General features: G+C 40.9%; 1 protein-coding gene across 1 annotated transcript in view; it reads right to left on the bottom strand.

The window, feature by feature from the left end:
- Positions 1–13,973: 13,973 nt before the first annotated feature.
- sdc2 (syndecan 2) overlaps positions 13,974–26,184 on the bottom strand; it is a 34,621-nt gene continuing 22,410 nt past the window's right edge. Inside the window, exons 2-5 of the mRNA XM_026349512.1 lie at positions 19,508–19,622; positions 18,552–18,724; positions 17,191–17,320; positions 13,974–15,142 (exon numbers count right to left, since the gene is read on the bottom strand). Coding sequence (XP_026205297.1) covers positions 14,979–15,142; positions 17,191–17,320; positions 18,552–18,724; positions 19,508–19,622 — 582 coding nt within the window. The 3' untranslated portion in view covers positions 13,974–14,978. The remainder of the gene's footprint in view (positions 15,143–17,190; positions 17,321–18,551; positions 18,725–19,507; positions 19,623–26,184) is intronic.

Here is a 26,184-nt window from a genome sequence, read left to right as displayed (position 1 = left end):
GGAAAAGGTTAAATTGATGCAAGTAGATAAGTGTATTTTGGAAAGGGAATTTTAAAGACATCCAGTTTGATTACCTGTGAAGTACAAAAATAACCACACAGATTTGATTCTGCTGATGTCAGACTTCATTAGTCTTGTATGTTTCCATTTGATTCAAAGCGCAATCACATTTGTCCTCGTTAGACCACGTCTCCGTGTGACATAAGACGTCACAAATCTGCTGCCCTTGCGTTCCCTGCCGCACAGCGGTGATTAAAAATACTCAGAGTTCACAAAAATCGGTGTGTCTCTGTAAATCAGTGAGTATGGGTGAGTGTACAGAATTAATCTGTATCCTATCCTGGCAAACACTCATGAATAGCAGCGATTCTCAATTACACACTTGACGTCTTCCCTATTACCCGATGTGAAAACACAGCTGTACTTTATGTGAAAGTACGCCGATAGATCACGTAAACTGGTGAAGGGACTGACACCTCCCCTCCGCAAACCATTACCACACTTCCCTTCAAGTAAATGCAGCAATAACATAGCTGGCAGGAGTTGTATTGCCTGATATACCTTACGGCGCTTTCCCTAACATAGTAATCTCACTCCGTATACACAAAGCGCTGATACTAAACGCGGATGAAAGAGGATTAATTGGAGTGGAATCTGCCTTTTAAGCTAGAAACAGAAACCCAGACTCATCCTCTATCCTTTGCTCCACACAAGTGAGTCTGAAGAACACCCTCACGGTATGTTGATTGGGTGTAATACAAAACCGGAGAGCTTTATTAGGGTGTGTTGGATGTGCAGCCTAGACAAGGAGTGTTTCAAGTGATGGCGCGCCCACATCCCTTGTCTAGAGGAGAAACAAAGAAGCCTTTCTCCTCCCTGAGCAGTTTACCCAGTCTGGCAACAATAGAACCACACTCCTCATCTGTGTGTGTGTGCACTGTATATGTGAATGCTGTCTGCCTCAGAGAGTTTGTTCAAATGCTTAAGGTAGTCTGGCGCTACTCACTACTACCTTACCTACTGTAACTAACTGTCAACTAACAATATACTCAGACTAATATTCACAGCATCAGTTTAAAATGTTGGCATTAGCACTAAACACACTGGTGGAGCAGTCGTCTAGTGGTTCGATTCCCGGTCTCTCTTAGCTGCTTGTTTAAAGAAGAAACATAAAACCCCACAGTGTTGTGTAACCACCATTTACCCATCTCTAAACTTCAGTTTGCCACGCTGAAACTGCCTCCCATTTCATAACACTGTGTAAAAGCCTAATTTGGTGCTAATAGGCCGCTGTCTGTTTTTATAAGCAGTCGCATGCAACCGCTAGAACTTTACAAGGGAGTGGTTTCTGTAAGTGCCTTTGCAAGAAATGCAATTTTCTCTAAGAAGGGTATAGTTAGATGGGTGTGAGGGCGGAGGGGGTGACGGAGGGTGATTTGGTGCTGGAGCTCAGGGTGGAGTCCAGGTCCAAACATAACCATTTTAGCAATTCCTGACCTAAAACAAACATCAGTCTGTGAGCGCTGTGCCCAGACATGACATGTAACATTCTGACATAAACAAAAAAGGTGGAGCTCAGCAAAGTCATTGTGTGAAGAGACCTCAGCACTAAAGCAGCATGAAATTATTTCTTAGTCTTAGTCACAGCATTGGAAAACGCATATTAATCGTCCTGACAGAAAAACGACCATGTTTCTTATTCAAACCTACAATAACAGACTTTCCGCACACTGGAAAAGGCAGAAACCATCGTGGCCTTCGTCTCTTAGCTCAAATATGATGTCGCAAAGCTGCTAAAAACGATCACATGCTGGCCTCCAGCTTTTGAAAACTAAACCCACGAGGTAAAAAAAGATAAATGTCTGCGAGCCTGTCACAGTGAGCGACCTGTTTTACATAAAAGTCATTTAATCTGTTGTTAAAATAAAACAAAAATGATTAGACGAGCTTTAAAGTAGAAAGATTATTGCACGTGTCCTTTTGGGACACTGACACCCGATAAACCAGTCAGTCAGTGCTCTGTATTACATGAACGTGGTATCACATCATATAAGGGAACAAATAAATAATACTACATTATTACATTTCTTATCAATCTATGGCAGATTTATATCCTGAACTATGCTGCACAGTGTTTTGCCAATAACATCGCTAGTAAAAGGTTTTCATATCGGCTATCTTTGAACAACTTGGCATCCTAACATGATGAGTATTAGAGTCGTTTATTCTAAGAGAGAGAGAGAGAGAGAGGAATGGAGGGTGGCAGAGCATCAGATGATCTGATCTTCCTGTGAAATGAAAGAAAAAAAGTCATATTTTCACAAAAGCAGAAGAATAAAAGCTGATTCACATTCTAACACCCACTCTTTTCCTACACTACAAATGTGATTTACAGTCAGTCATTACGACCAGCTTTGGGTAATCAGAGAACTGGGAACCATAATAAAAAAAGAGAGAGAGAGAGAGAGAAACGCTCCGTACCTGAAAACACAGAAAAGTTGCATTAAAGTACTTGTGAGCTCGGTGACATATCTGAATAACTAGCAATAACGAAGCCAGCAGCACATTCAACTCCCATTCCTCTTCTTTATGAAATGTGTCATTGTGTACAACAACCGCTGCTCGTCAGAGTAATTGTAGAGAAAAAGGAGTAATATGGTCCAATCAGAGGAGACTCTCTTCATCTCTGTGGATCATCAGCATCCTCAGCCTCGCCTAAGAGGTGGACGTATCTATTTTTCATGATGTTTTTCAGGTGAAAAGCAATAAGTCAAAACAGGAAAGCAGCAGTAACTGGGAGTGTGTGCTGCATGTGTATGTGTGTGTGTGTGTGTGTGTGTGTGTGTGTGTTTGTGCCACTTGGTTTGCTTTTGTGCATCTTTCCTGTCTGTATCACTTTGTTTCTAAAGCAGGTTTCCCAAACCGAGCCTGAGGGTATAAGATGATTGTGTAATCCCGTCTCAAAAACCTTCTTAAGCTTTAAAGGCATTGATCAGAGACACGCTAACTCGAGGCATCAGCAGCATTATGTTGACCACCGAGTGCCTTCTTCTCACTCACAGAAAACTAAGAACATCTTAAGATGCTCTACAACCTGCAGGATGAACTAAAATTGGCATTATTTTTTATGTCTGTGGTGGATTCTTGAATTTCAAGTTAGCGTAAAGACATATCAACATAATGTCAGAGGGGAAAAAAGTACATTTTTCAGTTGAGAATAAACTTGCAATGACTTCTTGTGGCTTATATGATACTTTCCTAATGCGTGTCATCAGTGTTATTACTGATTTTTATTTATGGTGCAGCGGTAAGTGGGCTTAATGACGGATTTGATTGGTGTGTAGGCGTTTGATTGACAGGCTTGATTGACGGTTTGCTCCTGCAGCTTTCTGGAGCTCCTGGACTTTGGGAGCATCTTTTAATGTAATGTATAAAAGCTTCTTTAGTACATTTACAGTACACAGGTCGCCCACCAGCCTGTTAATTGGATAGCTGGTTACATCAGGGGCCGGATTTGTAACAGGGAAAGTTACTGTAGGATACTGATGTTAATAACCTGTGGCTACTGTTTGGACAGGACAGGGTTGTTGACCTTTCCTCTTATATAAATGATTAACCTCTCATTGCAACATAAAACCTTTAACATTGTGAACAAATTATATTTTTAAAAGAGAAACACAAAAATTGTTTACAATAAAAAAAAACATCTATATTTAATATGCAACATTATTTTCTTTCATCCATATCCCAGGTTTCCAGGTTCTCTGCCTTCAGATGGTTAGAAATACACAAAGTCAAAGCCTTAAAATAAATATTTTAAAGCATTTAAAGCACCCAAAGTTAAAAAAACTCACGACATATTTATGCCAACTCGAATATGGACACATACAGAACAGCTCACTTGATAAATACATCATTCAAAATGGCTCCAGCCTAAAAATATGACTCAGTGAATCATTTATGTGTTAGCAATCAAAGCTGTTCTCCAGGCATGAGGCTGCATGATGGGACTCCAAACCTCAGACAACTGCCTCGGTGAGCAGCTGAAGAGAGGGAATAGCAAAAGGACCTTAGAAGATAATATTCTCCTTGTGCAGTGTTTTTATAAGTCAGGTTATTTCTGGTGTGATACAATAATTATTACCACATCACAGTTGTCAGTTTTAATACAAGAGAATCCCAAGTAGAAAGTTTTCTTGAATATTGTGTTGTTACTGAGAAAAACATTTTCACTGGTTTTATTTGACTTTTAGCTGCAAAAGTTTGATAACATGCTTCATATTAAGTAGCACGACCTGCAACACGTGTGATTAGGATGTCCTTTAATTCACAGTAGAGGCTAAATCCAGGGTTTCTGAACTCTGCTGTAAACGGGAGCTACAGTGAGAGAGCGGTGAAAAAGGCTGAGGGCGGCACGCTCAAGTTGGCAGAAGCAGAGAGGTGAGCGTGAACCGAAGCACTGCGCTAATGTTTTCTTTCAACCCCATTAATCTCTCGCTGGCCATGCTGCAAAAACAGGGCCTGGATGAGAAGGGGGCTGTAATCACACAGACTAAGCTCGCCAGTGGCTGACTTACTGTCCCCGGCCTCCGTGACCCAGAGTTAAACTCACGCATTCCAGCCTCCAAACACACAACAGCACATGACTGCATTACTGTATATTAAGAAAGAAGGCAGGTATAAACCCCGAGTTTAAAAGTACCCTGCATTTTTCTTATAGATGGACGACCTATGGAAACAAAGTGGGGCCCCACTCATGCAAACACACATAGATTACTCCATGGTGCCTCTATTTCCACAGGATGCCTTTAAGTCATTTAAAGGATTGTGGAAGTGATCATTATCATTATTGGTTAGTCTGGAGATGGCAGATATGTCAGAAATCAAATATCTAGCTGGAGCAGAGTATGTACACTATGTACTCAACACAACACACCTCTTGAACTACAGATTTGCCAGATCCCAGCTCCGGAATTCACTGTAAGCCCTGCATAAACTGTTGCCACAAACTCACAAGCATACCGTTGTCTACAATATAATTACTTGTGGAGGCATTAAGAGTTTCCTTAATTATAACTAAAGGACCAAACCCAAGCAATGGAAAGTACAGTAGTACATGTAGTAAGTGGGCTAAAGCTTGCCAGAGTGTTAGTATGGTCCATTAGATGGTTTCTACGATATATTAATAGTTTACCTCACACTTAAAAAGTATTGACATCTGAACTTCACTTCCCCGCAGTTCAAGTGCAAACCATGTGCAGCACAGTATATATTTGTTTCATAACATGGGCGAAAGATTGCTTCAGGCAGACGTTCCATAACAGTGAAGTACAGATCAATTAGCTTGAGAAAGGGTTATTGTAGGGTCACTGCAAAGGAGAAGGAAGAAGATGAGGATGAGAAAGAGTGTAGGGGGGCTGGATTGATGGGTGGACAGCTGCAAAATCGCCCACGGAGCCACTTTGTTGAGATAACAGAGTAGTATCAGTGCCAGGGGATGATGGGAGGGGAATCGCTATCTCTTTCTGAATGCCAGTGGCAGGCATGTGTTTTTCTGAATGTATGCCGTTGATACATATGGACTGATGTACCCAGGCAACCGAGGCAAAACACGCACGCATTCCTTCTTCAAATACATCTCATCCAGTCTTGAAGTCACGAGCCTCAAAGTCCCGAAGCTAACAGGACGGGACCACCACGGTTAGTTAACTCGAGACATGATCCATGTCCTGATCACAGAGGACAGGAGTGGGGCTGGTGAGAGGGGAGGAGAGCAGAGCGGTGGTGAAAGGAGCCAGTCGTAGGAGAAAGAGGAAGTAAAGATCTCACGTGGAACTGACAGAAACAAAGGGAGAGAAATCAGAGAGAGAGAGATGGAAAATGTGAAGGGAGAAGGAATGACGACATGTCTTCAGAGAGATGTTGGGCCCTTTTGAAGAGGACACGGGTGCTGCTCAATCACAGCAAACTTCAAAGGGTCTTCATTAAAGCCTTGCCTAGAGCCCTCCCTCTCTCCTCTCCCCTCCATCCTCACCCCCCTTATCCTTCTTTTCTTCACCGTCTGTCTCACTCACTCTCTCTTTCGCCCCTGCCTCCGCTCAGCCATTAAAAAACAGCAGGTAGGGAGGCGAGTGAAAGGGAGGAAGAGCAGAGACGAGACAAAGGGACAGAGAGAGAAAGATCAGCCAAGCAGACAACAGAAAGCCGCGTCTGTTGAGTCAAACAGCCAGTGTCTTTCCCTTTTGTTGTTGCTGAAGCTCAATCAGCGGTGTTGTCTGAATGGTTGAGTCACAGACGGATGAAAAGGTGCACACAGGCTTGAGTGAAGAATCAGAATAGAAACAGAGGCGAATGCTCGGGCGTTTGAAGCCGAACGTGGCACTGTGGTGTGTCACCGAACTTATCAGCTGTCACATGAAAACGTTCCCAAAGAGTCAGGCTGAGGAATAAAAACCGCAGAGGTGCTGAGATATTCAAACGCAAAGTGCTCCACCATTCTCACACCGCCGTCAATTACTAATCACCTATTTTGAATTTGCAAACACGAGTATATAGAAATTGCATGTTTGGTGCTGCTGATACGTTTAATCACTGCTTTCAGACATGCCTTGAAAACAAGTCCTTTCTATGTCATGATGAAATGTACAGCAGAGCTCTGAAGAGCGGCACAGCTGATCATTAGCAGGTTGACAGCTGCACACGCTGCAGCTTCCTGAAAACACAAACTTCAGTCGACACATAGTGAATCAAAGTAAAGGGGGGAGTGGCATTTTGCTCTGATTGGACATGCGGGCGTGGAAAACTGTCAGGCAGAGTGAGATTTAAAAAATAAAAAAAAATAAAAAGCAGTTTCATTTGCAGACAGAGGCTCTGTCTGTCACCAATGATGAAAATGCAATCAGCCATGATGGGAGTAGTGACAGAGCGAGAGAGAGAAAATGATATAGCTGAATTGCCAGGAGCCCATTTTTGCATTAGTACCTGATGTTCACCGGCTGTCACAGCTTTAGCATTTTGGGTGTACAATTCAACAGCTAACTGTTAGCGCTACTTATCAGACGTACAGTAAACCTGGCATCCCTCAACATCCATTATATTATTGATGAAATGCGTTCGAGTTGCTCCTATTAAGGAGCAATCTGTGCAAAGTTTGCCGCAGCATTGCATGACACCACTCCAAAGATGAGACACGGAAGAGCTTTGCAAGAGGTTCATGAGATGCTGGTGCTTTGCAGCCTTTCAGCAGCGGGGTGGTCTGGACAGATCATTAACAGTCACCGCTCCCACATGACTGCTAATGATCTGTTCATTGTGTGTTCACCAAGAAATACTGAGGTTGCTTGCGGTGTCAGACAAACATCAGCATGTCCATCGCATTCATCTCCAGCTAATCGATGTGAGCGAGCGTCTTTGGACTCCAGCTGCTACAAAGTGCTGTCAATATGACAGTTTCACTAAAAATGAAGAAGTTGAGCATTAACAAATATTTAGTCTGACTGCTGCACTGCAGCATCATCCGGTTTACTCCACACAGATTTGACTTCAAAGACACATCCCCCTTCTTTGCTGCCTGGTTTTAACGTCCTGGAAAGATGATTTATTTGGAGATATAAGTCTTTCATCATAAAACACTGCAGTGATTTGGAGAACAAAGGCAGTAATGCACAGCGAGGTCTTTAGAACGGGTCTTCCAGAGTTCAGCAACTGAGGAGTATCCTCTTTTCGGTGATGAATACTTAATCAAACAATTGAAAAAAACACAACTTGTAACCTGACTGAACTTCTGACTGGATGTATATGTGTAAATATATAAAAGATGCATCCTTTCTCCTTTACTAGAAAGGTGGAAACCCTGCTTTACATCCATGTATTTGACTACAACAGTGGATACGTGTAGATAGAGTCTATCTTACATGCCCTAAAACTACTGGAAACCATAATTCAAACCATCACGACTGTGTATTCCAGTCCCAGAACAGAGAGCATTCCCATGTACTCTGAGCACAAATCCATATGACTTTCCCTCCCTGTAGCTTCAAATCTAATTAGTATATAATGGTTATAAACGTTCCCATCACAGGGACTCTAATCAAAAACAAAACTTCCATTTTCCCTCAGAGGACCTCCAATGAGCACGCTGCATTTAAATGAAATGATGGTAATATCATGTAGCAGGATATAGCTGTGGAAGATGAGAAGTCTAGTGATGAGAAATGTTTGTGCGACGGTGCTGAGGGAACGAAATGATTTCCAAATCCTATCAAGAGGAAGGAAGGTGGTGCATTGGCATTCATTATCAGCCAGCGTTTAATCAAGAAACTCGGTGATTAAGTGGCAAAGTGAGCAGCTTGTTGTTTCTCTAAATTGAGTTTGTCGTGTGTGTGGAAGGTTATCGGAGCCTTTTCTGTGCATCGTCCCAGCTGCAATTCGACAGTCTTGTTGTGATCACATTATGTTTCTGGTGGTTTCTGAGAGAACTTTGTTTTTTATTGAACATGCCAAACCACAGTAATATGGTGTACACAATAAACAATTATGCCTGCTAAACATCTGCATCCAGCTCATACATGTAGAGCATGTTAGCTCTGCAGCGAGCTGCACCACTGCAAACTCCCTGCTGATTTGCAACGTTCTCGTGAAGAAACAAAGATCGCCTAATTTAAAATTGAGATGATTAGTGATTCAATATGTCTTCATTTGTATGCTCTGCAAATTTGTGAAAAATGGGACGAGGGCTGCGTGTTTATTGGGAGCTTTTCCAACATTCAACACTGTAGCCTGACGGACTCAGGCCAACAGCTCTTAAGTCATGTCAGAAAAACTGGGACAGCTGGAGCTTTTGGAGCAGAATGTTTAGATTTTTTTGGCTCGAAATCTGTAAGAAAATAGTTGAAACTGATACTCGAGCTTTGTTTGAATAACCGAGTAGAACATAGTTTGTTAGGGAGTGGTCATCCTTTGGGGTGAAACACGCTATTACAGCACATACTCACAATAGGCTTTGTGTGCTCATAAGATGTGAAACTGTAAAGGTTATCTTGATAAAGGATTTATAATAATTTCAATATCCATATAGGAAAGGTGTTTGACTGTGAGTCAACAGAATATCTAAAATATCAGGTTGTTAAAATCAATCGCTGCACTGAAATCGAATTGAGTGTGATGTGAGTGAGATCAGTTGTAATCATATAAATATAAAAATACTAGATAAGAAGAAGATACATGGACTATCGTCCTTTTTCCTTCTGCCCTCGCCCAGCCCGTATGCAATACATAGCATGAACCAAGTGGATGAAACTGAATTCTGTCCTTTGGAAATAAGAGTGTCTGTTTTAGTAGAAATAAATCTGCTATTAGTTTTCTGCCCTAAATAATGATGGAACTGTTATAGAATTAAACACCACGCTGTAAATACAGTTTTCATAAAGTAAGAATCATGTTCCAAACATCTCTTGACTCACTACAACCTGTGAGTTGTTGTTTTGCGAACAAACTGCTGGAAAACCTCTCTTCTCATAAACAGAATGTGTTGGTAATAGTCATTAAACCCTCTTTCATACCAGAAATGTTGTACTGGACCAGCTCTGTTTGTACTTTCAACTAAGGAATTTAAATTGTTCAAATTCTCCTGTGAATCATCCAAACTAAGCAAAATTGTTGCATAATTAGTTCATGCTTGGCTGCCTAATGTAAAAAGCATCATTAAGCTTTAAAACCTCAAGACCCAAATTACACAAGACCCACTTTTTTTTTTTTTTTATAAATTAGGTTTTAAAAAGTGGAACAATAATAAAGGAGATGGAGCTTAGGCCCAAACAAAACTGGTAGGAATTCAATGCACTTAAGCACTTTCTTCACAACGTTCAGACATGGTTTACCTCCTTAAGCGTCTTTGAGCACTAAAACCTCTGATCCTAACAAGTACTCAGCAGAGCTCCCTCCCACACGGGGGTGAATTTCACCAGCCCTTAGACTGTTTTGCCTTTTGGAACGGAGAGGAAACACTGATCAAGCACTGTTTTAAGAGACATGTCATCATGACAATAAAGAATTCTTATCTTATCTTTGTTTTAACGCCTAGAAGTTTCTCTCCTGCACAGGATTTTGCTTGAAATTAATTTTGCACTTATTATATTTTCTCATTTTCTCCCAAAGAAGTAATCATGGAATTTAAGGCATGTTGCATTTTGGGTTATCACGTTTCCTCTTGACAGTGAGACAAAAAAGACACAGTTAGCATTTTTTTCTTTTTTGTTACTCATTAACTTGGTCCTACAGTGTTAAATTGTTGTCGGAGCAGGTTTTGTTTTATTTCAAGCTGTAAAGCTCCATGCATGCATCAGTGGCTACAGCTGGTTCAGTAAAATGAGGCTGAGGCTTGTGGCAACGACGACTACGACAAACGCCAGGCAGGAATATAGACTTGCGGTTGTCTTGGACTACGACTTGAGCTCCATCTACTATAATTGTCACCGTTTTATTTGTCAGACTTGGTCTTGGACTGGTGCTATAGCTTAATGCAGGTCCCTGTTGTGCCTGCTGGGGCAGTGAGGTATTGCGTGTCCACCCTAGTCAGGGCTGGACTTAGTCTCCAGCCATGAGCTGACAGCTATGAGGCCTGACAGCCTGTTTACCTTGGACGCCATTTCCTTGATGTTTCTGCATGGTTTGGTGCTGACTACCAGTTGAGGGCCAACAGCTTTATTGAATTAGCTCTGCAGCTACAAAGGGAGAGAGATGGAAAAAAAAAAAGAAGACAGAAAACGGGAAAGAAAGGAAGAAAAGCCACCCAGCCATCTTTGACGAAGTGTGGTTCACATGCATGCTCTCTCTTCTGACGTACGCACATCCTGACCCCTTACATTAACCTAAACAAAACACAAGCTGTATAAACCCTGGTTGAACTCTGACACAAACAGGAGACTGAAGGGCAAACACATGTAGCTGCACAGACAGAGAGGAGCACACAGATTGGGAAATGTTTGTTACTGAACAGCTTCGGTATACAGTAAATGGCTTTCCTCATTGGCTCTGTGCTTCACCACCCACTAAATAGATCCTATCCTATTGGGATGTCTTGTACAAACTGCCTCTGGGCAAATATCACATACCATATTAGAACATACTGACCCGATTCCTTAGAAAAGAGCAGAAAGACGAGTAGTCACTTAAAACAACATATCAAGAAGATGCAGCTTTATCCTGTCCCCAGTGATTCCTTTCCCCTCAGGTTGGTCACGAGAAGAGACAACATGGATGCACATGCACACAGCCGGTTTGACATGCTAACACACATGTGCATGCATGCATGTTCACATTCCCTCTGTCCTTTCTTATCTTCAAAGGGAGCATAACTAGGGGGTTTGTGCACACATGCAGGTTTTGTCGGGGCTCTTTTGAATATAAATAACCCCGTACTGATGAAGCAGCAGGTCAAATCCTGACTGTGTGGATTCATGTCTAAAACCAGAAAAAAGCTACACTCTCAATACATTTCTAGGTATATTGTATTTTGGCAAATAAGTTTATTCATCTTCTTTCCAACAGTTTCCAACAGACGAGACAGAAAAAATCGTACTGAACGTTTTATTGGTGACTGCAGCTCGCCAACAACACTTTTCAGAGAAAGCAGCTTTTCCAGAGTTACATTTACTTTTTTTGTGCATACGGCAAAATGTGGTACTATGATTTAATTATCTGTAAACTGGTTAATGAGAATAAATCCACCCCCTGAGAGTTTTGTTAGAGCCTCACTGGTTTCTCATTCCTCTTCCTTGCACCACTCAAGATGTGCTATGCTGTGCGAGATTAATCCACACCGTTACTCTAATCTCCCTCTGTAACGGGTGAGATTAGAGCATTGAAATGATATAGCACATTGAGATTACTCATCTGCACAGTGATAATCCCCTTAGACTTTAAAGTAATGTTAAGAGAGCACATGTGCTGCAGAGCGTCGAAGGCAGCCCTACATTTGAAATGCTCTCTCTTCTATTTATAGATACAGAAATACACTTTTTTTTGGGGGGCACCTTTGCTGTGAGGCATTTTAGGCCGAAAGGTAACCATAGAAAGAAAGACATAACTTTTAATCCTTAGCTAAATGAGCACTTTGTTTTTTTTTTTAAGTAGCTAATGAGCCGTAAAGACATCCGCTCTCGACTTTTTATACAAAACAGATCCCAGTAGAAGAGTTTGCGCAAAGGTACATGAAGCTGTATTTTCCAGTACATTTTAAAGACATAGTTTACATTTTAGGAAAATGCTCTCTCACTGGAGGTTGATCAAAACCATAAGCTTTGTAGCATATATCCTGGAAACAGATGGCTACAAGCAGCTAAATCTTAATTAGCTGATTTAAGAGAAACAGAAAAGTAAAAATAAGATTGAGCCAGAACACGTTTATCTTAGCTTCATGTTACCCAACATACAGACTGGAACGCTGCCTACCAGCACAGATTAACAGACAATGAATAAAGATGTATGCTATTTACTAATCACAGAAATGTGCTTTGAATAACTTCAAGTACAGTTCATCAGTTTTACTACTGAGTAATCGGTTCATCAGTTTATCTGGAGAGAATACAGATTATATCTCTGTATTTTGTGTGGCCAAAATACAGAGATATTCAATTAATCATTATCCGAGACAGGAAGCGGCAAGAGGCAAATGTTTGGCAGGTCTGCTCGCTAAATAACTTAATCCATTGTATAATCTGTTACTGACAGACTTTCACTTGGATCCCTGAAATCACACTCGGGGTTTTCCATCAATATGTAACTGTAAAAACACCTGATCGGAGATGCTTATAACCGGAGTCACACTGCGTTATTCAATACTGATTTACTATGATATCCTGAGAAGAACGAAAACTACAATTTTGAAACAAGATGGCACAAGCTGTTGGGTATTAGGCCACAATGTTTATTCAGTAGTGTTGTTTCAACTTATAGGTACAATACTGTCAGCTTTTGTAAGACTAAAAAAAAGTTACCGTTACAGTCATCCATGCTCACAGAATGTCAGTCAAGTCGTCTACACCCCTCCTTTGTGTACACACCTGCTACATGCTCACCTTGAGCAAGTACATTTCCAAATTGTAGGCACTTTGAAGGTTTAAAACATTTGTGAATATACATTTATATATATTTATATATCTTTTCATATACTAATAAGCAATTGGACTCAGAGGTCAGGTCTCTAACAGAAGAAAAAAAAAAGTGAATGAGTAAAACAACATGATGTAGCCATGAAGAGGGAGGGGGAGAAGGTGGTGGGAGTAGAAATACTGTGAGTCTTTGGGTTTTGCAATATAGTTCAGTACCTTAGGTTCTATGACAAAAATAAAAAATTTAATGGGAGAAAGGTGGGATGAAAGCGGATGAGCAAATGATGTCGGAGAGACGAAACGAAGGAGAGAGAGAGCGCAGGGAGGATGGAGAGGTACGGGGTTGAACAGCTGCATGTGGGTGGTGTTGCAAGTTCAGATGATGTGACAGCACCTACTGTTTCTACTTCACATTACTGTACAGCTGAAATAGGCAACTTCACAAACCTGCCAGTCAAAACATGCATATCTTCAGAGCAGGTACATGTAGACATTATAAAGAGAAGACAGTAACACTTGTCCTTGCGCTGCGATATTTACCATTTGATGAAGCTACATGGCTATTTAGCAGCAGCTGTTTAAGTCGGTTTGACCTCGTCTACCTTGAGTAGGCTGTAAACAACCGCATCTTTGAACACAAGGTCTTTTGAAATGTCTGCACTGACCACTAAAAAACACAACCAAGCCTCAACATGAGTGTTAAAAGTTATTAAGATGTTCAGAACTTGACCTTCCTTTCTCTATGCAGCCATATTTATCAATCCCTCTGAGAAAGTAGGTTTCTCGAAGGAGGTTCTGGTGTTTGCCGCAGAGCAATGTGCTCTGCATGTAGGGATTCAGCCCTGGCCTGGTTTGTTTGTGCAGACACTGAACTTTTAAGGGACACGCTGGGGATGGAGGTGGGTCCACGAAGAAAAAAAACTTCACCCCAAAACTCTGCATACATGCCACGCTGCATGACAGCAGCGCAGTGGGAAGCAAAAGCAGTGAATGTGCAGCGTGAAAGAGAATCCATTTACAGGGAATAGAAAAGTTCAGCGGGACATAAAACAGAAGTGAGATGTGTGATTTTTCCCTAGCCCTGACACTCTTACTGTATTTTTATCTTTCAAAGACCAGTTTCTGGTATGAAAATAAACTGCTGTCAAAAATAAAAAAAAAATAAAATAAAGGCTACACTGAGAACAAACAAACAAGACATAATGAAATACTCACATTTGCCTAAAAAAAAAAAAAAAAAAAAAAAAAAAACAGATGTGAGAGCAAATAATAAACATTGTAACCTGAAAGGAGAACATTTACATTGACCGTTAACAGCGTTAATATGACCAAAGAGCTTCTTTAAAACTACAAAGGCATTTTTTAACATCAGAGAAAAGATAAATTAATGTAATACACCTTTAGAGATCAACATCAGACATGCTAGGACAAAATAAAAAGAAAAATGAAAGTAGGATTGATACAGAATAATTATATTCAATTATTTCCACTTTAAAATTGTTTTTTTTTTCTCTTTACAAATAACATACTGCTACAGTTAAAAGTAGTCAGCGACTAAAAACAGCTCCTTTAACAGAAGACAGATGCGATCAGTTTCCTCGCCTTTACAGATGTTGTTTATTTTTTCCCCCCAACCTTTTCAAAAGATACACAAAATAATACACTGAGATTTGACATTAAATGAGAAATGCTCGGTTTTCATTTTTTTTTAAAAAAGAAAGAAAGAAAAGGTCTCAATTACAACATTCTATGCAAAAGCTTTTCTTTATGCTATTTTTTTCCTTAATTAACTTGAAAACATGTTGTTTCTTGTTGTGTTTGAACAGGTTTGCTTGAGATTCGTCGATCTGGTGACAAGACGGTGGGGTTTTATGCATAAAACTCCTTGGTTGGGGCTTTCTGATAGGCTGCGCTAGAGGGTTTCCTCTCTCCCAGGTCATAGCTGCCCTCATCCTTCTTCCTCATGCGGTAGACCAGGAGGAGGATGAGGAAGATGGCAAACAGAAAGCCGATCACGCCACCTGCAATAACAGCTGAGAGAGACAGACACAGGGGAGGTAACTATCAATGCTCAAAAGGCAACGTAGTCTTTTTTTATGTCTTACAGTATGTCGTATCATTACTTACACAATTAATTTTAGCAACGTTTTCTGCTATGCCGCAACAAACGTCAAGGAAATGCCACAGCAAATTATCCAAATTGAGGTTAATGTGGTGAAACCATCCTGCAACCTTCGAGGCTCAATGTTCAAACCAATGCAGCCAGTTGAGGTCACAGCATTGGGAAAATGAGTGTTTCAGGAGATGCTGAGTAAATCATTCTCTGCGGTTTATTTCACCTCTTAGTGAGTGTTGGTGAGTTTAAAAGGTAGTGTTCCATTAAGAGGATGTTAACTCTCCAGTCCTTGATCGGTACACAGAGCTGTGTTAATCCAAGTGTAGTTCATTCAACAGGGTCTGTATTCCAGTCAGTGACTGGGGCTTAAGAGAAACAAACTGATGGCATTGTTGACTCCATTGCTCAACAGTCAAATAAATCTATTGGAGACAAACAACCAACCAGTCCAGCATGAGTTTGGTTTCTTGTTCCTCAACTGGCCATTAACACTCATCGTAAGATAAAATATTGTTGTGTTTGAGAAGATGCGTTCAAATATTTTGTTAAACATAAGAGTACTTCCTGTTTTACAAAACACTGCAACACTCAGAGAAAGTCATATTAATAAAAACTATGGTCACAATCATAGTGGCCAACTTTTGCTCTTTAATATGGGTCAAGCTCTGAAGAAGCGGTCTCCTACACGTCCCATAATGCCACCTCAACGCCATTGAGTGTCTTTCACATTCCACATTGAAGTTTGCAACACAGTCTTAAACATTTTCTAGTCTCTATGCCTCGAGACAACGCTATGACTGGACTCTCCTCACTAATGCTCCTAACCCGCGACACAGGCTGCTTTCACTCTCGCTCCCAGTTATGTCTGTACAATTTGTTTATAGCTTCTCATTTCTGCTCAGGGTCTCTCCTGATGCCTCAGCCTGCCCTCTGCTCCACTTTAGGTTTGACTACCCCCAAAGATCCTGGCACACATGCAACAGCTGAGCTCCAGGAAGCAATAATGCAATGCAAAATGAATAAATGAAAATAAGATCATGGCGAATTATTTTTATAGACGTTATAAGAGAAATGAAGAGTAATGATTATATTCAAGAAGGAGATAGTGAAGGGAAAGAATGGTGAAGGTGTACATATATTTCCTACTTTATACTAGCAATCATATTCTTCTATCGCAATTCAAGAATATTATGCAAAAGATTAAATGATATCAATAGAAGAGAGAGAGAGAGAGAGAGAGAGAGAGAGAGAGAGAGAGAGAGAGATGTGAGGTGAGTCTGTCCTGGTTTGTCCTTGTTGATAATGTTTCTGCATATTGCCAACACAAAATGGATATCACAACAAAGTAAAAGTGTGATGCCAATCAGTGTTTGTCTCAGACAAGCAGGCAAAGAGGGACAGCATCAGAGAGAACTGTGATTTTTGAGTCAGATAATTTCTTTTTCACTTTCCTATTTTTCAAAGGAAGCAACACACACTTAAAAAGAACCACAATGCTGTGAACTCTACAATGTCCCACAGAGGGATGCAGACGCAGTTTACTAAAAATAATCATTTTGAGGAAATGGACTAAGGTGAAGACTTCTGGGAAAATATTACCTACATCTTCAGGACTTAGTGATCTACCAGAAATATGCTGACAAGCTGTATACGAATTTGAGAAACACTGAAGCCCAAGAAATCCATCGAAGACATAATGTAATTGGCTTATTGTTCCCTCTGTATAATGTGATGTAGACCAACAGCAGCACAAACTACACTCTCCAAAATGAAACATTTAGCAAACACTGAACAATATCACCTTCACAAAGAGTCTATTGCAGAGATTTTGTATTAGAATGCATATCTTTTAGCTTAAAAATAAAACCCAAACAAACACTTGGAACGCAAATTGGAGACAAATTTAAGAAGTACATGTATGTTTATGCGTTGACGTGGGTCAGGTTTATTGTGATGCATACGTACCTGCTAGCACTTCTGTTCTCTGGAAGAGGTTTTCAGTGCGGACCTCAATGGCTTCCTGTGGAGAGCCAGGAGCACTTGTTGTACTAGTCATAAAGTTCCTCTGCATGTCCTCTGTAACTGGCACTGGTGCCTGCGATAGAGGAAGAAAGACAGGAGGTGGAAGACAGAAGGGGAAGAAGAATGATTAAGGCTTTATTGCCGACAGACCTTCACATTCTGTTATTTGAATACTGTCTGTGTGACTTGAGTTTTTTTTGGGTCTTTTGCTTAATCCCTTAATTCCTGCCAGGAATTACAGTCATGACTATTAATGTTAAAGAAACTGCTTGAAACATAGGCAATTCTTGCTGCACTCGTATAAAATTACAGCCACTACTTATCTTAATGTAGCATAGAGACTGGACAGGGGGAAACTAGCTTGTCATAATGAAACAAAATCTTTCTTTATGTTGAGCTAAGCTAAGCTAACCATGTTCTGGCTGTAGCTTTACATTCAATATTCAGATAGCAGTGTGTGAATCTCCTCATCCAACTCTTGGCAAGGTAGTGAACAAGTGTATTTCCCTAAATGTTTGTATTATTTTGAGGGGGAAAGGGGGTATTTCACTAGCCCACTTAGCAAGAGGATTTAGTAAGAAGAGGACTAGGGACCAAAATGGAACCTGGCCAGTGAAACCTATAGGGGCTGGCCAGCAAAGAAAATGGAACAAATCCAGATTGCCCAAAGAGATCAGTGCAGGGACCTGGTAAAGTAGGCAATGGAAACACAGCCAATGGCCCCGAGTTTATCCTGGGAGTCTAAGAAAGGAAGCAAAGTTTCTGGAATGTATCTGGGCCCGTGCATCCCATGCCCTTTCCAATAACACAACAGAAAAGGCTGCTCAGGATCAAAATGAAACAGAGCCAGTGCATTTGGCCAATGGAGTAGTGACAGAGGTGAGAGGAAAACACATGGAACACGGCCAGGTAGGCTTGGCTTAGGGGTTCGAGACCTTGACAACTAATCCCAAACAGATGTAGCATCCAGTACAGTAAGAGTGCAGCACAAGTGAGATTTAGGACGATTCCTAAATGTGTGATTGTGTGAGAGAGAGGTAATCCTCCATAATTTGCAATGGAGCAAAAACATAGAGAACTGACGTGAGTACTTGATCTTTATCCTGAAAGCAACCCCTTGGCTTCTGGTATTACAGGGGATTTGATGACGTACTGGGTCGGATAAAGACATACTGTGGTGCTCTCACTCTCTGATAGTTACAACGTGATTATAGACGACATTGTGTTGCAATGCCAAGATATACCTGCTTAATAAAAGGACAGAGCAGGTGGTTTTTAGACTCTTATCTAGTGTCCAATCTTACCTCTGTTCTGAATGGTTTCCTGGGTACGCTGTCCCTGGCCTTATCTTTGACCGTGGCTGTGTCCACCCTGGGGGTGAAATCTTTGGTAGAGTCCTGGGTGGGTTGTGCTGCTTTGGGTTCAATATAAACCGTACTGACAGTCACCGTTTCCTCCACCACATCTTCACCTCCACCTAGCAGAAAGAGAGTGACAGGTGAGTTATGTCTCTCAATTAAAGAGCAGTGCACAAAATGTTCTTCACGGCATATAAAAAAGCTGTTTAACTGATGATGAGAATGATCTATGGGCAAGTGGCATAACAGGGGTATGTGTGTTATTGGTATTTTTAAACTGATATTGAGGATACATATTATTTATAATTCTTGTCCATAGTCCTAACCTTTGTCTCATGCTACATCACACAGTGTGGATTCAATTTTTTATGTTTTATTTACAGTCTGAATCCTCTATAGAAGCCACAGTGGCAGAGTAATAGCTGGTATATACAGTATTAGAAGGGCTATTGATCACTGTCCGGTCTCTTTTTACCTAGTATGACCTTCCCTTGCTACAGTTAGACAACTCTCTTGGAAAAGAGTTACTTGTCGCCAAGGAGTGGGTGTTGTAAAGGTGCTTAAAGCAAGTTGAAGAAAGGAGCTAATAAAAAAAAAGACATGTAAAATTTGCAGACTTGCCCATGGCAGTCCGGGTGACAAGGCAATCTCAATTCAAATTGAGCAAGAAAAGGAGAGGCAGTCAAAGAAAGGAAGTGAAAGGAGAGGGATATAAGGATGAGGGAGGTAATGATGGCACAACTTTAGTCTGCTGATGAAAAAGAAAGATTTAGCGTTCATAAAACGTACCTGCAATAGACTTGAAAATGAATGTAGATGCATAATTGCCTGCTGAGCTTGCAAGTCTGCGTGTGTCTCTTCTATTAAGTCTGTGAGCGTATGTGTGTGTTCATATGTCTTACCTGAGCCAGACCCTGAGTTGAAGTCATCATCATCTTCAGGGTAGTAACCTCCTGAGCCTGCATCATCCAGGTACAGGTCATCAGTCTGAGAGGAAGTCTTAGCCGCTTCTGCTATCTGCAAAACAACAAAATGGCCAAGTGTCAACGACTCATATTACTTTTATTACCCATCTATAGTTATAGAAGTGGATGTCAAAGTTTTCATTGTGCACCACATTACAACAAAATGACGAGCTCCTCAGTTTCCACACGCCACATATTCACTATTTTAGTATTCCAAGAGTTAAATATAAATCAGAAAGTCTAGTGTTCGAGTTTTAATTCCAGGCTTTTAAATAATTTATCACAACCTCTTTGTTTTGAGACCAGCACTTCAGTTTGTGATTATTATTGTAATTGGCAAACATAACATCCTCTGTGGTAGCAATTCAAAGCTGTACCATTAGTACATTTCAGATAGCACAAACTGCTACTAAATGTGCCATTCGGAAATGTTCAGAACAGTCCAAATAACAATCTGGCATCACGTATGAGCTATATAATAGGAATTAATGTATGATGGAGCACAAATGTTCAACTGAGTGTATCAACAGATCAGTGGGTTTTAAGCTGAGCTTCATTTCAAACAAAATAGGAGTCAAGGGTCATGCTAGGCGCTCTGTGCGCCTCTACTTAGGCACAGTGGGTTTTGAGCTAACTTACCATGCTAATAATACTAACAATATTAACATAATGATGCTAGGCAAATGTAATGTTCACCAATTTTAACCATTAGCCAACTGGCACTAAACACACTGTACAGCTGATGCCAAATCTGCTTTGCAGAAAAGTAAACTATCCACACAACAGGTATTTACATGTTTCAATCAATGGCTGTTTGTGTGAAAAGCACCTCTCCACACAAAATAAGGAAATACAATTTTCCCTTCAAGTGGCACAAAAATACAATATGTGATATGGGCGTGTGTGTTAAGTGCAACTATTTACATGTTGTGTTAAGTGTGTGTGACTGGAATAGCTGCAATGCAGCCATGGTAACATCTATTCAACAATCTGTGGTCATCTGTACCGTCTCTTCTACACTCAAGAGAGACCCCCACAATATATCATCCTCTTGTCTCAATGTGTCGCACCCATTGTACTGGTTGCTATAGCTGAAGGTCTCCTTATAGGTTGTTGTGCTGATAAACCTGGAGCTGAATGAAGCTTGTTTGGAGGCTAAAAATCAATTGGCCTGACAGGAAATATCTTTTTGTTTGTTTGTTTACTGCAAAGATTAAGTTTGCTGTGTGTTAGCTAATAAAAAGCAAGTACAGTAGGGCTACAACTAAATGTCATTTTTAGTGTTAAATTGTGTTTTTTCTTAAATATTTTAATCATGTTTTATGTGCTGTATATATTCTGCTTTTCCCATGGCTGCAATTCCCCCATTGGCTCCACTAAAAATGAAAGATAAAGAAAAATAATTGACTTCCTAGTGAAAAAACTCTCACAATTTCCCAGAGCCCAGAGTAGAATCCACAGGTCATTCTTTTGTCATTCTTATTTGGTAAGTGACTTCAGCGATGAACTGATTATCCAAGTTGTTGAAGATTATTTTTCTGTTCAATTAATTGATCAATCAAAAAAATAATTTTAGCAATAACAGAGACCAGAGTGTCTTCTTTCTTCAGTTATAACCCTGCCGCTTCACAGCATTTCCAATTACACTCCGCACTCTAATGCGTGTGTTTGTGTGTGTGTGTGTGTGTGTTCAGTGATGCTTTTAAGTAGTGTGTGAATATGTGTGCCTTTGCAGAGTCATGAAAGAAAGTCCATGCACTCTCCATAACAAAGAGGTAGGGAGTGCACACAGCTAACACCAGTGTGAAAAAAAAAAAAAAAGAAAAGACACAGGCGAGATGAAACAGAACAATACATATCTCCATCTACCCTCTCCAAACAGGCTCTGACTTCTGGAAGAAAGACCTTTCACTGCTGAGCCGCCTGATCAAAGAGAGAATTTGTTCAAAGCAACTTTATCTTAACCTTTCTTGCCTTCTTCTCCTCCGAACACAACCCCCCTCCACGACAACAGCCTGGCAAACCAATTCACCACGTCCATGTGGTCCACAGGTCTTTATGCATTGGCGATATGAGCACAATGGACCAATCTGAGGCAGGTCACAGATCAAATGGTCACAAAGGACACTAATGAGATAGAAGCCACACACACATGCATGCATGACTAGACTTGAGGGTGCAAAGGACCAAATGTATGCACACATTCATTGATTCACTGATTACACATACACACACACGCACAGAAGGAACGATTGAGCATATAACATGACACCACATTGACACACAGAAATGTGTAAAAAAGAAAAAGCATAAACAAAGAAACTTTACCTCCCCTTGAGCCTTTTAAACACAGATTCCAAAGACATTATAATTATAATGGAAACCTGACTTGTTAAATTAATAAATGGATGAATGATATGCATAGTGACGCACAAGCAGGCAGCTAATTAGAATTTTAGTTTTTCCTTTGTTAGGCAGAAAGTCCCTTAAGATACAATAGTGCAGAAACTAATGCTCAGTTTAATTACACATTAATCTAGTTATTATTTATTTAATTATTAAATTAATAATTAGGTGCATGTGAATGTTTTGTGTCAAAAACAAATCATCTGCACATCTCAAAATTTAACAGTTTAATAAATCAGGACTGTAAAGTCAAACAGGAGTTTGTCAAAGAGCTTTATTAACCCAGGCGGAAATCAGGTTACCTTTCAGATCAGCACTGCATTACACAAGTGTTTAGAGGCCCAGTTTATTCCAGACTTAGAGGCACTCAAGTCTGCTGACTCCTCTGTAATCTTCATGTTTCAACAGTCTGAACAAAGCATTTGGATTAGAGGTTCAACTGTACGAGCCACACTGCAGCACTAAATCGGTGCAGATCTGAGAGGTGGAAATGGTCTCTTTGACCTTGATAAAGTTTGCTGACTTAGCCGTCACACAGGAACACACACATACTAGCAACACTGTGTGTCTTTGAGCACATGCAATGTAAACCTAAAAAGCTGACTTTCTCTATCACACAGACACAGCAGACCTGATAGACTTTGCTCTCTTTATCAATCCAGTGACATTTACAGGTAGTCTTTGCTTTCAGGCCTTATTACACTTTGAGCAGAAACCAGAGATTAATCCACTGAAAAGTAAAGCACAGTGAACACCACAGACCAGCTGACAGGCTGACAGATGCAGCCTTGCAGAAGTCCTAGTTTTCTAAGGTTCACTTTGACATGGCTGCTGTAGTCTAAAGAGCAATTATTTAAAAACCCTGCGGTGCCATTTGCAGAATAGATACAGGGCTGGAAGAGTTACAATAGATCCTGTTGAGAATATCTAACTTAACAACTCATGTTTTTGGTAGTGAATGTTGGGTTTGGGTCCAGGTGCCTTTCTGTGTGGAGTTTGCATATTCTCGCTGAGCCTGTGTGGGTTTTCTCCAGGTACTCTGGCTTCCTCCCACACAAGTCATTAGGCTAAACGATGACTCTACATTGACTATAGGTGTGAATGTGTGTGTGTGAATGGTTGTGTCTCTATATGCAAGATCTGTGGTAGACTGGCGACCTGTCCAGGGTGTACCCCGCCTTTCGAGGTAGAATGAGGCTTTTATATCTACATGGGAAGCAGAACCTCTTTTATGGGGCTGCCATTTTGCAGCGTCATGTTTCGACAGTAGCCCAGAACGAAACTAAACACCAACTCTAGAAAGGGAATCTTGTTTTCCCTGAATTTGGTAACACTGGAGTTACAATATTTGATACCTTACATTGACCTATTGTTGAACACAGTAGCTAGGTTAACCAAATCCAGTTTCTAAACATATAGCTAACTATAGTAAAATCATCGCTTTACATCTTACTAGTTGATAAGGCCATAGAAGATGACATGACACCTCATGGTTGCCTTAGGCTCCCTTGCGCTTGTTAATGGGGTTGTGGGGTGTGAATTGTGCTCAGAACGTTGCAATCTGCAATCTCACCACTAGATGCAGCTATATCGTTCACATTTTACACTTTTAACTGCACAAAGGAGTAGGAGAATCTCACAATGATTCCCCATCACAACTGGTTTCAAATGCAAATAGTTTTCGGCAAATTCAGTGCATCAAAGAAACACTCGGTACATCCAGTTAACCTCGTGGCTTAACTTTCCACCACTTCTCCTTGAGTTCATTCTTTGAACTCAAGTCGTACACCTTGAAGTGAACTAAAAAAAAATATATGCCCTGCTTCAGAAAAGACGCCTTGAAGCACCGTAGCAGAGGGAGGTGGGTTGGTGCTCTTGAGTTACGGTCAGCGAGCAGTATACAGACGCACAAAAACAACTCAGAACAAAGGGCAAGGATTCCACATGTAACACAGAAAAAACACACCCCATGTTCCCTCTACACCACACATCCAAACACATAAAGAATGACTTTACTGTGCTTGTTGTTAGTAGTATGTGAAAACCAGTCTTCTCCAGTACCTGAAAAATAAGAACGTGCTGACCATGTGCCTGATCTCACACAGCATGAATTTACTTTAACGAGGCCACTGGTACTTGTACAGTAACAGCGTCAACAATGAAACATACAATAATAATCAAAGAAGAGAGAAAAGCAATCCATTAAAAAGAGAGAGAGCGAGTTACAGATTATTTTAACTCCGGTCGCCTTCTCAATGTCCTTGTTGGAACTGTCTCCCTCTTTTAATCATTACGATGAAAAACTGCTAGTGGTATTTGGTGCAGCTTCTCAAGCACAGTGACACATAAGGACGTGAGTTTGCACACACACAGAAACAGGCCAATTTGGACACATTAACAAACTGTCTGCAGTCTGACCAAGACAATGAAAGGAAGTGGGACCGACATGGCCCGAGTGAAAGTGAGCAAGGAGGAGAGCGAGCTGCCATAATGAGCAAGTAGCTAGCGATGTATGCCCTGTATTAGTTGTGAGAGGAGCTGCCGTAACTGGCATCTCTGCCTGCTAATGAATTAATAAGCCAATAGGAGAGCAGCCTCTACACCAACTCTTCCTGTCACTCTGCCCAAATAGGACATGAAAAGCTACCAACCAAGATTTGACAAAACACAGATGACAGAGAAGGAGGGAGTATAAGATAAAAGAGAGAGAGGGGGGGTGGACAAACAAGGGGAGAGGACGAGAAAAGAGAGGGACGGAAAATAGCTCACTGTTGCAGACAATCCTGCAGCCTGGAGGTTGCTTTACTAAAAGCCTTTCAAAATCACCATGTCCATGGCAGGCAGGGCTTGAAAGGCACTGGGTACATGTGCTTACAGTATGTCTGAGAGTTCTTTCTAGAAAAGATGGATGGAGGGAATGAAAGATACATATGGAGGAAAATAGTCATTCTCAACTAACCCAGGGCTCCCGACTTTCTACTGTTGACACATCGTCTTCGTTTCTAACACAGTAAATATTAGCTCAACTCCAAGTCTGGCCAGAGGAAATGGTGTTCCTCAAAGGAATCCAGACACATACACTTGAATATCTGCGTGTCCATGAAAGCACCCATGGGACACACATACAGTATGTGCCAGCACACACACACACACACACACACACACACACACACACACACACACACACACACACACACACACACACACACACACACACACACACACACACACACACACACACAGCAGCTCTCACATCTCAAAAGCGTGAGACGAATACACTGATGCACATCATACTTCAGAGAGAAAAAGAAGAAGTGCAAAACAAGTGCACAGGGGCTGGCAGCGTCTCAGATCCTCCTCCTGAGTCTGATGCTCTCTCTGGTTCTTAACCATTTCCTTAAGTCTACCTCAGAACTGCAAGTAGCTTAGAACGAACCATAACAGAAAGAAACAACATCCCTCTGTGCTTTCTAAGTGCAGCCACTGGTCCTAAAGCATTGTGCTCCACAACTGTCCCCTTTCTATATTTAATAAGAATACCACAGTGTTCAAGTGTTTCTTTGCCCCTGTTCCTCTAGTTGGTTTTATAATCAAGTGAACTCCTCCAAATCCAATCCTGGATTTTAGATGAGCAGATTGATACCACTTTTGTGTCAGTCCATTAAATATTAACTCAGCTTAGTTTAGCATGAAGTTCAAAAGCAGGAGGTGACAGTTTGGCTTTGTCCACAGGTTAAAAAGAAATCCAACTTACCAGCACCTCACTCAAATAAAACGACTCACCAATCACAGCATCCTAGAGGCTCTCTGTGCAAGACTAATACAAGTCACAATATCAAGGTTCTTCATATGCATATTGTTGACAGCATTACTATGCGGAGTGGACTGCATGCTTTGTTCTGACCCATAAATTAAGTCAGTTATTATCAACTAAGCAACCAAATATCTGTGAAATATATGTGAAAACTCAATATGTAAAGGGGGAAGTTTGTGCGAGAGATAGAGACTGAGAGAGCGAGTGAGAGAGTGTGTATGTGTGTGTGTGTTAATCCCTAATTAACAAAGTAAAGGTGGCAGATTGGCCTGCTGGCTTTCACTTTATCTGTTCTACTTGGCCTGCCACAGATCCATATAGAAGGTCAATACAGCCTCACAGCCAGGCAGACAGCAACTGTGCTCTGCCCTGTTTCACTCCGCTGCCGACAAAC

The sequence above is a fragment of the Anabas testudineus genome, chromosome 11, assembly GCF_900324465.2.
Source record: "Anabas testudineus chromosome 11, fAnaTes1.2, whole genome shotgun sequence".
Lineage (NCBI taxonomy): Eukaryota > Metazoa > Chordata > Actinopteri > Anabantiformes > Anabantidae > Anabas > Anabas testudineus.
This window is presented reverse-complemented; position numbering and strand designations above follow the sequence as displayed.